At 39.6% G+C, this 12,479-nt stretch overlaps 1 protein-coding gene across 1 annotated transcript in view; it reads left to right on the top strand.

Moving 5' to 3' along the window:
- The window catches only part of LOC101878591 (VPS10 domain-containing receptor SorCS1), a 201,585-nt gene that overhangs the window by 151,913 nt on the left and 37,193 nt on the right, over nt 1-12,479 (top strand). The window contains exons 16-18 of the mRNA XM_034061349.1: nt 385-515; nt 9,494-9,607; nt 10,616-10,787. Coding sequence (XP_033917240.1) covers nt 385-515; nt 9,494-9,607; nt 10,616-10,787 — 417 coding nt within the window. The remainder of the gene's footprint in view (nt 1-384; nt 516-9,493; nt 9,608-10,615; nt 10,788-12,479) is intronic.

Here is a 12,479-nt window from a genome sequence, read left to right as displayed (position 1 = left end):
ATTATTGCCAGAGATCAGGCCAAGGAAATAGACCTGCTCTGTGTCTCAGATTGCAGAGGGATCATACCGTGTTTTCAGTTGCTGTGAAACCTAATCTATAAATGAGAAATGGGCCTGGATCAATTGCTCATTGGCTTTGGAGCAAATTCAGAACTGAATCAGATACGTAAGTAATCTCAGATCATTTCTTAGTGTGTATCGGAAAAGCTGTTTTAATTTCAGTTAAAGCTTCAGTAGCTTTAATTAGGTGCCATGTACTGACATGGCATTTGACTTCCCATCCTCTTCCCTTGAGTCACAGCTCCCATTGCACAGGCTTGGCAAAATGGGGTGATACAAATAGCCTGGTGGGTGTCAGAGAGATATTTTTGGTTTTGTTTCCAGGGAGAAGCTTGCATCATGGGAGCAAAAAGGATCTACAGGAAGCGCAAGTCAGAGAAGAAATGCATGCAAGGAAAATATGCTGGGGCTATGACCTCGGAGCCATGTGTGTGCACAGAGGCAGATTTTGACTGGTGAGCAATGGGCACAAGAACTGTGCCCCTTATATCACACTGATGCAGAGCTCACTAGAGAGGCTATAGGGTTGCAGAGAGTAGAAAATAGTAAATGTATAACTGGCCAAATAGGTTGCTCCCTGTTAGTGCAGGCATGTCAAAAGAAGGAAAGGTGGAATAGATATTTGTAATGTGCGAAGCCTCCCACAAAATTGATTTGAACACACCTGGAGGTCACATCTGAGCTCTGTGCAGCATTAAGGTAAAAGATCCATTTAGCACATCTAACCTCAGCAATGACCAGGGATGGCTGTGAAAGCAGTGTGCAAGACATGACATATATAGTGTGTGTAAAAAATTAAAGTAATTCTTCATATATGCACACATACATATGTATGTATGTGTAAAAGTAAATACATGCATATGCAAAATAGGCCTTCAGCTTCTGGAAATCAAGTACTAGGTAATTCCAGCATAATTTGTTATACTCGATCCACTATTTTTGATAATATGATTTGGGTTAGTCTCCTCCTGAAGCATTTTCTTCTCTGCTGTATGCTGTGGGAAATGAAGTCAGTTGGTGAGCCATGAATGGCATGATGAAATGTTCAGCTTCTAGTTTCATTCCAAGATTCCTGCTGACTCGCAGCAATTTGCACAAAAAATGCAGGAACCACATTATTGAAATCTTTCTACCAGCTGTTTTCTCCAAGGCTAAGACAGTCCTGAGTGTCTCAGAAGAGAGTAATGATGTCTCTTTGGCAGTGCGGGTAAACCCCTTGTTCCTCACCCAGCTAGATCTGTGCCATGTTATTAATTAAATCCAGAATCTGTAGCACGCACCCTGAAGAGATTCATCTCATAAATATGTTGTTTCTTGCTATATGAGTCTGCTCCAGGACCATGGAAATCTGTAGTGTTTCCTTTTTTACCCTCCCATAACTGTAATTATATAAAATTTTCTGTATAAAATCACAGAATCACAAGAGGCTTTTCCATGTGACAAAAAAAAGAGTAAATCTTCTTGCACCAAAGAATAAACAGTGAGCATACTTGGGCACCGATTCTCTGAATATGTGTATGATTTCCTGATGATTTCCTCATCTTCCACTGCATTCTTTGTTAGGGAGAAGATCCCTCAGTTCTGCATGTAATTCATCATTTAGGTGCCCAAAGGTCCTGGATTTTGACCGTATAACATATCTCTAGCAATGTAAAAAAGATCGCCGACCAGAAAATAATGCACATGAGCAGGAATAACATTCCTTAAAGATTTTGACCCTCCTGTAGAGAATACATTACAAAACTGTGCCAAGTCCATGCCCAGGCTCAGTAAAATAACTGATGGGATTGACTCATGATGGTTAAACCCATTACACTTGTAAGGGGGACACACTCATGAAACACTTCTGATAAAAAGATATTCTTTCCAGAACTCCTCTTTCTCTCAGAATATATGCTTTTATTTAATTAAAATTGACTGTGTGCTTTGTTACTACAAACCTTTGTTGCTAGGTACAGAGCAAAAGTACCATGGTGACATTTACTGGGGGAACATGCTTTTCTGCCTTTTACATTCACTTTAAAGAAGCTTTCTCCAAAAGGTCTGCTGAACTGTGAGAGAATCTCTAACAGAAAACTTGGATAGTTGGGGCTGTATGGCAGATTCTCACAGTTTGCATGCACCAAGACCCCTCAAATCTGTTGTAAGAAGCAGAATTAGGAGTTTGTGATGAAAGTCATCTTGTTAAAGATTTGCCTGAGAGAAATATCTGCAAAACTACTGCAGATTTCTGTGCTGTCCTGACCAACAGAAAACCTTACTGACCTAGGAGGGCTTTCCTACATCTGATCTATTCTATGATTCTATGATGGAATCAGGTTTGGTTTAGAGCAGACTGTAGTGATCCCCTCCAATTCAATCTGAGCTCTGTTATTCCTGCAGTCCTCAGATCAGGATTTTTACTTTATCCATTTCAACTTCTTTCCCCAACACCTCTGAGGGAAAAAAGACTGAAACTTTAAGTATCCAGTTCAGAATATTTACCAGCAATATTCATCACTTATTTATCTACCTAACAAAGTCAGGAGCTATTTTGACTTAGATTTGCCTGAGAAGGACAGAAAAGCCACAGGGAACAGAACAGAGGTTTACCAAGCAGGGAGAAAAGAAATGGCAAGAAAAAAGCAATTCTGCTTATCAGCCCAGTTTTATTATGCTAAGAAATGCAAAGTTGTTGCTGTACCGTAGCACTCAGTGCCTGCCTTGTTGAACTCTGCACTAGGCTTCACTGCCAATACACCCTGCAGAATATGGTCCAAAGAGGCATTTGGACGAAAATCAGTGAAAGAATTCTTGCTGTGGAAGGATGTCCTCTGTGGGGTCCTTTCTGCAAAAAGAAGAAACACTTTCTCATGCTCACTTATGACATTTCAGTGCTGCTTTTGAAGTCTCTAGTTCTCCTTTTTTTTTGCTGGGCAGAGCTTTTAACTGAAGGAGATTGAAGGGGACATGTATCTGCCAGGCAGGGAGAAGCCCCTTAGATGGCTGCGCTTGATTTTGCAATCTTGAAATAAACTGGGCAGCTTTTTATATTAACATCAGTGGTTACAGGGCCTGGCATTGTATAAAGAATCAATGATTACAATAAACCCTGCTTCTATCAGAGCAGGACTTGCTTTGTTTTTTAAACACTGAATTTGTATGGAGGAAATTGTCTAAGCTTGTCAGAGCTTGGAGAAAAAAAGATGTCCGTGTGGTCAGGTAAAGTGGAAAAAAACCCGACCCCAAAACAACAGTGTTATTCCTGTTAATCCTGCAAGTGCTTTTTTATCAGTTCAGGGGGGAAAATTGATGGTTATGAAAGAAATAAAGATTTTATGTTTTTTCTCCTTGTGATACCATAAAACTCCAGGGTTCATTTCTAATCTGTATTCCACGGTAGTTCTCTCTCAGATAAAAGGGCATAGCAACAAAACTGAGTGACATTAGAAATCACTGTACTTTCTCCAGCCTTGGGAACCTGAACTCTTCTGACAGTAGACATCTCTTATCATAGGCTAGAACCAAAACTAGAGGGGGGACAGGGCTGAACAGCAGGTATTTATTTTCCATGCAGGGCTGAGGCTCGCAGCCAGAGGGCAATATTGCTTCACGAATAAGGTGGAGTGGAACTTGCAGAAGCCCTCGGCAAATCTGTCCTAGCAATGGCCTAGAAACAAGAATGTCCTTCTTCATTTAATTGATCTGGGTAAATGGATTACACCATTACTTGTGTGTTATTAAAGCATTAATTTACCAGGTTTTCTTACACTGTGTTTCTTCCCATCGTTTGAGCATTATTACAGCAATATCTCTTCAATAGAAACACTTCCTAGACACAGATGGAATTGTTTTGTGGTGTTCATCCTTCAGCTACCTGTCTCCCAGGTCCTTTAATAGAAACTTTCAGTAGTGGTAGTCTCACTGCCAGTCTTCCCTCTGAACCCACTGTCGTTAATACTGAGGGCTTCTTCTATCAGTATTCCCATATCTCACCTTTGTGGGAAGAATAAGCCTTTTGATACTAGTTCTAGTGACTTTGTATAGCCACAGAGGCACAAAGGAGCCTTACTGCAACTGAGAATCAGGTCTATTTATTTCACTGATGATATCAGTAAGGATCTGGCTAGCTCTTTTTCTATTGTATTAAATAAATGAGACACTTATATGAGACCTGCCTAGTAGGTTTAGTTTTTATGCTAAAACTCCAGAGTCCTGCACCATGAGAAACTGTCCTGACAAACTGTGGGGATGCAGAAGGCAGAATGTGATCAGGTTCTCTTGGCTTCATGTGTTACCACTCATCAGGTGGATCAGGTACCAGTTCTGAAATACACATACATTTGCACCCTCAGGTTAACTAACTTTGTTTTATCACTGAGGTAGGCTTGGTTAGCTAAGGAATAGAAATTTGGAATTAATTTTTAGTTCATTTTGAATGCTTGTGGAAAATGCAGATTCACCATGCAAAGTCTATGGTGTATCTCTGCATCTTTAGGGTCCTAGTTTTCTACCAGGCATGGACTTCCTGGAAAGTTTCTGGGGATTTTAGATTCCCTATTAAGATGAGATGGTACAGGTTGACTCCAAATACTTTGATGCTATTATAATCATGTGTCTTCATCAATCCATAATTCAAACTGCGTTTGACTCCATCCTTCTCTGTGATAAATCCCATGTCGGATCCTGTAGAATTAGAAAGCAAACACAGCTCCACAAATATACACTTGCATCATAGCTCAGTATTAGAAAATGGTATTAAAAGATTAAGAAGGTGGTAAGGCTTTTCCACAGCTGTGGCCAGAGTTATTTTTTTCCACAAGTGCTTTTGGAAGCTGCAGAACAAAGGTGACTGTAATCACAAATACCTCAGTTCACCCCATTCGATGTCTATAAAGTTCAGAAAGCACAGCATACAAAACAGCAAGCATAATTTTCAGTTTCTGGCATAGCTGATGTTAAGGTGAAGCTTTTAGTGTCGAGGAGCTCCTGTGGTTGCATGTTAAGTCACATCTTGATTTTTAGAAGGTATGAGCGTGGCAGTCACTCATCTTGACTTGACTTGTTATTTCTGCATCTTAAACTAGTGGTATTTTAATAATTTCACATGGATTTAAAGTTCTTCCATGGTATTATGTTTGTCAAGTCTGTATTCAAAGGACAGATTTCCTTAAGGGATTTCTTTTCCTTTAATTATTACCTGTGCTGCAAATCACAGAATCATAGAATAGTTAGGGTTGGAAAGGACCTTAAGATCATCTAGTTCCAACCCCCCTCCCATGGGCAGGGACACCTCACATGTCACCCAAGGCTCTGTCCAACCCAGCCTTCAACACTGCCAGGGATGGAATATGCACAACTTCCGTGGGCAGCCCATTCTAGTGCCTCACCACCCTCACAGTCAAGAACTTCCTCCTTATATCCAATCTAAACTTCCTGTTTAAGTTGTAACCCATTACCCCTTGTCCTATCACTACAGTCCCTAATGAATAGTCCCTCTCCAGCATCCCTATAGCTCCCCTTCAGATACTGGAAGGTTGCTATGAGGTCTTCATAATCTTAGATAAGGGAATTTACTGTGAGCTTTGAGCAAGGATACAGAATTTCTGGAATGAATTTATATCTGTCTCTCATTACAGAGAAGGACTTACAATCCTACTTGACCAAAACACGTAGGATTCCAGTTTAAACCAGTAAAAGTGGCCAGGGTAAAACCATCATCAGTGAGAGCCACAAGATAATCTGCTTCATACTGACAAAACAATCCGTGCTAGTAAATGTTCCACCCTCTTTTTATAGGTGCATTATCTATTTCACCTGACTTCTTTTCATGGAAGGCACAAAATATCATCACTGTATGCAAATTCCAATTCCCAGTCACCAGGCAATGACTTGGCTAGCTGATTGCGGTCTAAAGCTGGTGCCTTCTTTTCCTCCAGATTTTGCTATACTATAGCAATCCAACTGATGCTAATGCTTGTTGATTGCTACAAAGCCTGTTGTGCCAAATTGTAAGCAGCAATTTGTTGTCAGCGTCAGTGTTCTGCGTGCACCATCCTGTAGCCAAGGAATTCATTAGATTCCGAGACTGTGGAGGTGAAGGGCGGCTGGTGCATCTGCAAAGAGATACAGAACAGCAATTGATGTCGTTTACTGAGATGATATTTCTGTAGGGCCTTAATGAGCCAGATGATTTGCAAGCCTGAAAACAACGCTGTGAAACTTCTGTGCTTAGAACTATGTCTGCTGTGAAAATTCCTATTATTTCATTCTCTTGACTTTGAGAATTGTGGTCTAAGTATAGTCAAGCATAGCTAAGTCAAACTTGGCTTGTCCATATGTGCAGGTAATAATAGGAAACAAAATTATGGCACAAGTCTAGGTGCACGTATAGTAAAAAATCTGAGAGCAATACTACTGCATCAAATTGGACTGTAGGCACTGATCCCCTCAGAGGCAGATTTCACTGTATTATTTTGTTTTGTTGTCACCTGACTGATCACAGAACACTGTGTGTGTACAGTGCTGCAGCTTTTTAATCAGTGACAAATGATGCTTTCGGAATATAGTGCTGCAGAGTGTTGACAAATTACAAAAATACAGGAGTCCCACTTGTATGTAAATATTTGTTTTCTCTAAGCAAATCAGAATGGTATTATTCTTCATTATAAAGTGCATTCTGAAGCTGTAGTGGTTGTATTCCAACAAAGATGATTGGAGAAGCACATGGCAGGCGGAGAATACGTTGGCTGATGCTTGCAAAGCAATTAAGCAACATTCAGTCCCTAGTATAGGAGTAAATAGACTGATGAAAATTCAGTAAAAAAAGCTGAGGAAAAGACCATTTAGGTCAGCTACTTCATTGCTGTTTCCTACCCTATGTTCTCAATTACTGGTTGTAAATATCCCAAGAACCACAGCTGCCAAAATATTGGAATATTGGTCAGTCTAATAGATGTTTAGGAGTTTTCCCAAATGACATGCAGCTTTAATTTTCTTTTGCTTAATGTCATCTTTTTCATTTCCCCTTTTTCTAGATTGCCTCAAAACATTTTTTTCCTTAGTTCAGAAGGAAAAGTTACAAGCAGGAGCAAAAAACAGATGACAAAATTCTTCTCAGCGTCCTGCTTTTGGTAACAAATGTATGAAATTTAACAAAAATAAACTGCAAAATACTCTCTCATGTTTCTTTTTGGTCTCATACCTTAGGTCAGTATCAGACTTCCTAAAGTTGTTTAATAATGATTCATTAAATCTTTGTCTTAGACCATTATGCTTTAGTCCAGAAAGATATTTGAAGAAAGTCTTCATTACATTAAACATTCTCACTGTTGTTAATATCACTCTACATATATAATTGATCACATTGCTGCTTATTAGGAGATGCTGAATCTAGTAGCCTGATAGAGGCAAGGCTGCTGCAGCTTCATGTCCCCTGATCCAAGCAGTAGTAAGGTTGAGTGTTTGTTCTTGATAGGCACACATGTGCACACACTTACAGTATATATATGCAAATATACACATCTGGTGACACAGACTAGCATAAACAGAAAACACAGCACTCAGACAAACACCAGTTGCCTCATCCTGTTCTCCTCTAAGGTTCATCAGGATGAAATCCCATTTGTGGAAAATATGTGCACAATATATGCAATATTGATCCCAACATTACCTGGTCTTAGACACCCAGGTCTGTCCGGTATCTAGCCCCTGGGTGCTTTGTCTCCCCATCTGCTGACAACTGGATATCTTCAGTTGTCTCATGGCAAAACAAGACATACACACACGTAACAGGTCTCACAAGCAGGTCCAGATGTATATGGCTTTACACCAGTAGCCATTCCCTCAGACTTCTTGATCTCTTCAATTACTAGTTCAATATCCAGCCCTTTCTTATGACACCAGCAGCAACTAGCTCCCACATCTTTTATCCTACTCACTGGCATCTCCCATTGATGATCTAGTAGGTCTCACCCTTGCCATGGGCTGATGGCTGTCCTGTGACAGGCCTGGGAGGAGTTGGGGTAGGGGCTCCACTGGCTCTGATCAAGTTATTGTGCTACCTCCGCCTCCAGTTTTTCTCTCTGCTTCTTTGCATATACAGAGATGATCCTTTAATTACATAATCTAATGCTGCCTTAATCTTCATTTCCAAGAGCATCAGGGTACTTCATACCAAAACATTAAAGATAATAAGCAGAAAATGTGCTTTAGAAGAAGTAAAATTTTAAGACCAAGGATCATTTTGCAACTGGAATATTGGAATGGAGTTGGTGGACTCTGTATAGCGATTCTCAGAAATTACATGGAATCATAGAATCATAGAATAGTTAGGGTTGGAAAAGACCTTAAAGTCATCTAGTTCCAATCCCCCTGCCATGGGCAGGGACACCTCACACTAAACTATGTCACCCAAGGCTCTGTCCAACCTGACCTTGAGCACCGCCAGGGATGGAGCATTCACAGCATCTTTGGGCAACCCATTCCAGTGCCTCACCACCATCACAGTAAAGAACTTCCTCCTTATATCCAATCTAAACTTCCCTGTTTAAGTTTTAACCTGTTACCCCTCATCCTGTCACTACAGTCCCTAATGAAGAGTCCCTCCCCAGCATCCTTATAGGCCCCATATCCCCTTAGCTTTTCCATTATGGGCTATGGAGAAAGTTTAGTAACCGAAGTAAAAGTGATTTTCAGCAAAACAGTTCTCATTACTTAACAGCTGTAAACCCACATGTAAATGGAATACTGATTAAAGAGGGGGTTTGTTTATTTAATCCACAATGACAATTTTCATAGGGTCTTTGTTTACTTGGGATCAAAACTAATTTTAATTGTTCTTTAGTGGAACAAAAGCTGCTTTAGTCATAGCTAAACCCAAACTGGGACAAAAGATTATATTTGGCTAATTTTTTTAACACAATTTTTGGTAGCATTTCCTCTTCCAAACAAAAATAGAATTGAAGATTGCAGCCTTCTTTTCCATTACCAAATACACTGTTAATGCCTTCAGCTCAGAGCTCTCTCAGGGCTGTAAATTTTCCTCTACAGCTCATGTGATATAGTTTCCATATACAATTAACTTTTTAGCACTTAAATTTCCTAAGATATGACAGAGACAGCAATGATTGAACTTAGCTTAGATCCTAGCTTTTATTATATTTTAGACTAGAGTTGAACCTAAGAAGCACTGTTAGACGGGGGATGGAGAACACTTCATGCAATAGCTCATAATCTAACTGGTCTAGTTCTGCTTGTTTATACTGGGACATATGCAAGGTAACTGTACCACCCCCCAGAAAAGCTAAAGTGGGATAAAGAATCTGTTCTAGGAATGAAAAAATAAGAAATCTTAGTAAATATGTTGAGTAAACCCAAAACTTGTATCAATAATAGAGAGCATGAACTAACACTGTATTTTTGTTTTTGACCATTTCTTTTAATGCTAAAACAGTGATTATGGATATGAACGTCACAGCAATGGGCAGTGTTTACCAGCATTTTGGTATAACCCATCTTCCTTGTCGAAAGACTGTAGCCTTGGACAGAGTTATCTCAACAGCACTGGGTAAGTGACACACCGAGAATTTATTTAGCTAGAGCACCTATAAGGACTTTAACCCTATGACAACTACAGATTGCACTTACTATAGGCGTCTCAAAGCTGGCTGAAGTCCTTGAGAGCTCTTCTTCACTGATTTTGTTGGGGTGTAGTCAGAACTCCTGATCTCTATCATGTATGGTCCAGAGCTTTCTCTGAAAAATGGCTTAAATAAACTTGGGGAGAAAACTGTAAGGCCAAGGCACCAAATCATTAAAGTCTCTGAAAAGACTCCTTTTAAAATCATGTGGGATCAGGTGAGGCAGAAATGGTGGAAAATCAATTAAAAGAGATTAACTGATAAATGTGTGAACTGAAGTAATAGATGGGCAGCTAGCCCATGAAGATGGGCAGCTAGCTTGAATGCTGGTTATTCTTTGGCCTTCTTGGGAGTCAATGGAGGATGTAGTTTTAAGTTAAGATGCTGACCTCAGGCATCATTTCTGATGCAAATGATTGAACCAACCAAAGGAATCCAAGCTGTTTTGGCTTTTTCTACACTGAAAGATAGTCAGAATTTGCTTTTTTCTTCAACTCTTATTTTTGTAGCTCTTGAAAGTTGAGGCCACAGAGTGTGACCTCACAGAATTAGAGAGTATGTGAGAAGAGCTGTTAAACTATGCCCAACAGTATAATAACTGAATACAGTTCTGTGCTATATGTGTATATCATATACTTATAACTTATAGTTATTTAACAGATAATACAGAGAAGAATACAGTGTTATGTTTTAGACGGTTTATTAATATGTAGTATATAGGTGTGTTATGCAGGAAAATATTACATGCCATTAAGAACAGTATTAACTATTTGTATATTAGGCACATGAAGCGTGCTTGGCTGAGACAATGCTAAAATATATTTGGGAATCTGTTTTCTTCCTATCCTTTTAGTCTTCAAAACTTCCTCCCTGTTCCCAGTTAACCCTGTTACTCTCTGTCAGCATCTTCCATAGATTTCTCTCTTCCTTTTCAGGTACCGGAAAGTTGTTTCCAATAACTGTACAGATGGTGTGAGAGAGCGGTACACAGCAAAACCACAGCAATGCCCTGGCAAAGCCCCACAGGGCCTTCGCATAATTACATCTGATGGCAAACTGACAGCTGAGCAAGGGCACAACGTCACTTTCCTGGTACAACTGGAGGAGGTAGGCTCTATTTTTATGTTGAATCCCAGGCCCGTGGGTGTATTTGAGTCTGATTCATGCTAGACAAAGTTTGCAGAGTGGTGAAGAGGTGAACCGTGAAAGTGTGGGATAAAGTTAGTCAGCTCCACGGTGTAACTGGGTAGAGTTTGCCCTAAAATGTGACAGGTGATGTATGGAAATGACTAACTGTATTGGAGTGCATAGGGTAATATGAACAGAGACCTTGATAAAAACTGGGAACTGGTTTGGTTTGGGAATTTTACAGTAAAATTATAGAGCACAGGTTTGAATCCCAATCCCCACCTTTAACTGTGCTTTTGACTTCTTGCTGTGTTTGAAATTGAATTTCCATTTTTATTTGACACTGACTTTCAACCAAACATGGCTAATATTGCAATCTAATGTGCAGATCTGTTCTCATCACACAAGTTGGTACATATTCTTTAGGTGTTTGTGGATGAAATCTCAAGATGTCAGCAGCAGCATTAAGTCTGAGACCGATTGCAAAAGTGAAGCTGACTCAGACTGTGTAGCTGGTTAATAAATACTAAAACAACTATGCATTTACACTACGTCTCTTTGCAGCTTAGAGCATTCATGGAAATTACTTCTGACCATCTCCATAGTAAATGTCATCTGTAGTGAGGAAAGAGAAATGAGGATGACCTCTGGAGCTGAGTTTTGTAGGGGTGTGCTGAGGTTTTTACATCTCTATTATTGACGCTTTTCCCAGCAAACAGGTGTCCTTATTTGTAAAGGCAATAGCATATAATAAATCATATCTAACCTGAAGCAGTTGTTTGACCTGAATGTTCATTTTCTCCAAAATGTAATCACTTTATTTCAGTGTTGACAATCATGCAACATTACCATTGTAGATGCAGTCATAACAGTATAAACATATAAATTTATCTGGATAAATGACTGATTTCTATGTTTTTGAAGATGAAGAATAAAAAGTCCAAATTAAGATTCAAAGTCTTTAGGCTTTAAAAAAAAAAGAATTAAAAACTCAATGAAGTTTTCATTGCATTGTCTTTCTAGTCTCAGCAAAGTTTTAAAACAAATTGAGAGAAAGAGATAGGTAATATGAGAAGTCATACACAAAGCTATCAAAGAATAATGCCAGTAGTCAGAGGGAGAGGCCATCACCCACAGTGTAAGAAGCTCAGGACAAATGTCTTGTTCTTCCTTCTGTGTTTGACCTCATACATCCTGTAGGTATACCCTGACCACTCAGTCATACAGGGATCTGCTGTGAGTTGTTCTGTCTTATCTGCTGATTCCAATCTTTTTTTGATGCCCTGCTTCAGTAGTCACCAGAGTCTGGAAGCAACACCTTCTCCATTAGGAGATGATGTCTTTCTCATGCTGTGTATCAAGAATGTAAAGTATATTTTGTTGAGTAAGTATGCTTCTGAAGAGATCTAAAGGGGAGCTTTCTTTTACTATATCTGATAAGGAAGAGGTTAGGAATTGCTGTGAGGGCTGAAAGAGTATTGATCAATCTCCATCCTTTCCGATTACTCTCCCTACTAGATGAAGCTTGACCTGCTCCTAGATTTGTCAATATAAAGAGCAACCAACAAAGCATTTTGGTGAAGTTGACCCAATCTTGCAATGATTCGGTTCAGTTGATATGCTGGGGGGAAGGAATGCCATCCAGAAGGACCTTGACACGCTTGTGAGGTG

Source organism: Melopsittacus undulatus, chromosome 4, assembly GCF_012275295.1.
Source record: "Melopsittacus undulatus isolate bMelUnd1 chromosome 4, bMelUnd1.mat.Z, whole genome shotgun sequence".
Classification (NCBI taxonomy): Eukaryota; Metazoa; Chordata; class Aves; order Psittaciformes; family Psittaculidae; genus Melopsittacus; species Melopsittacus undulatus.
Note: the sequence above shows the minus strand (reverse complement) of the source record. Positions and strands in the feature narration are given on the sequence as shown.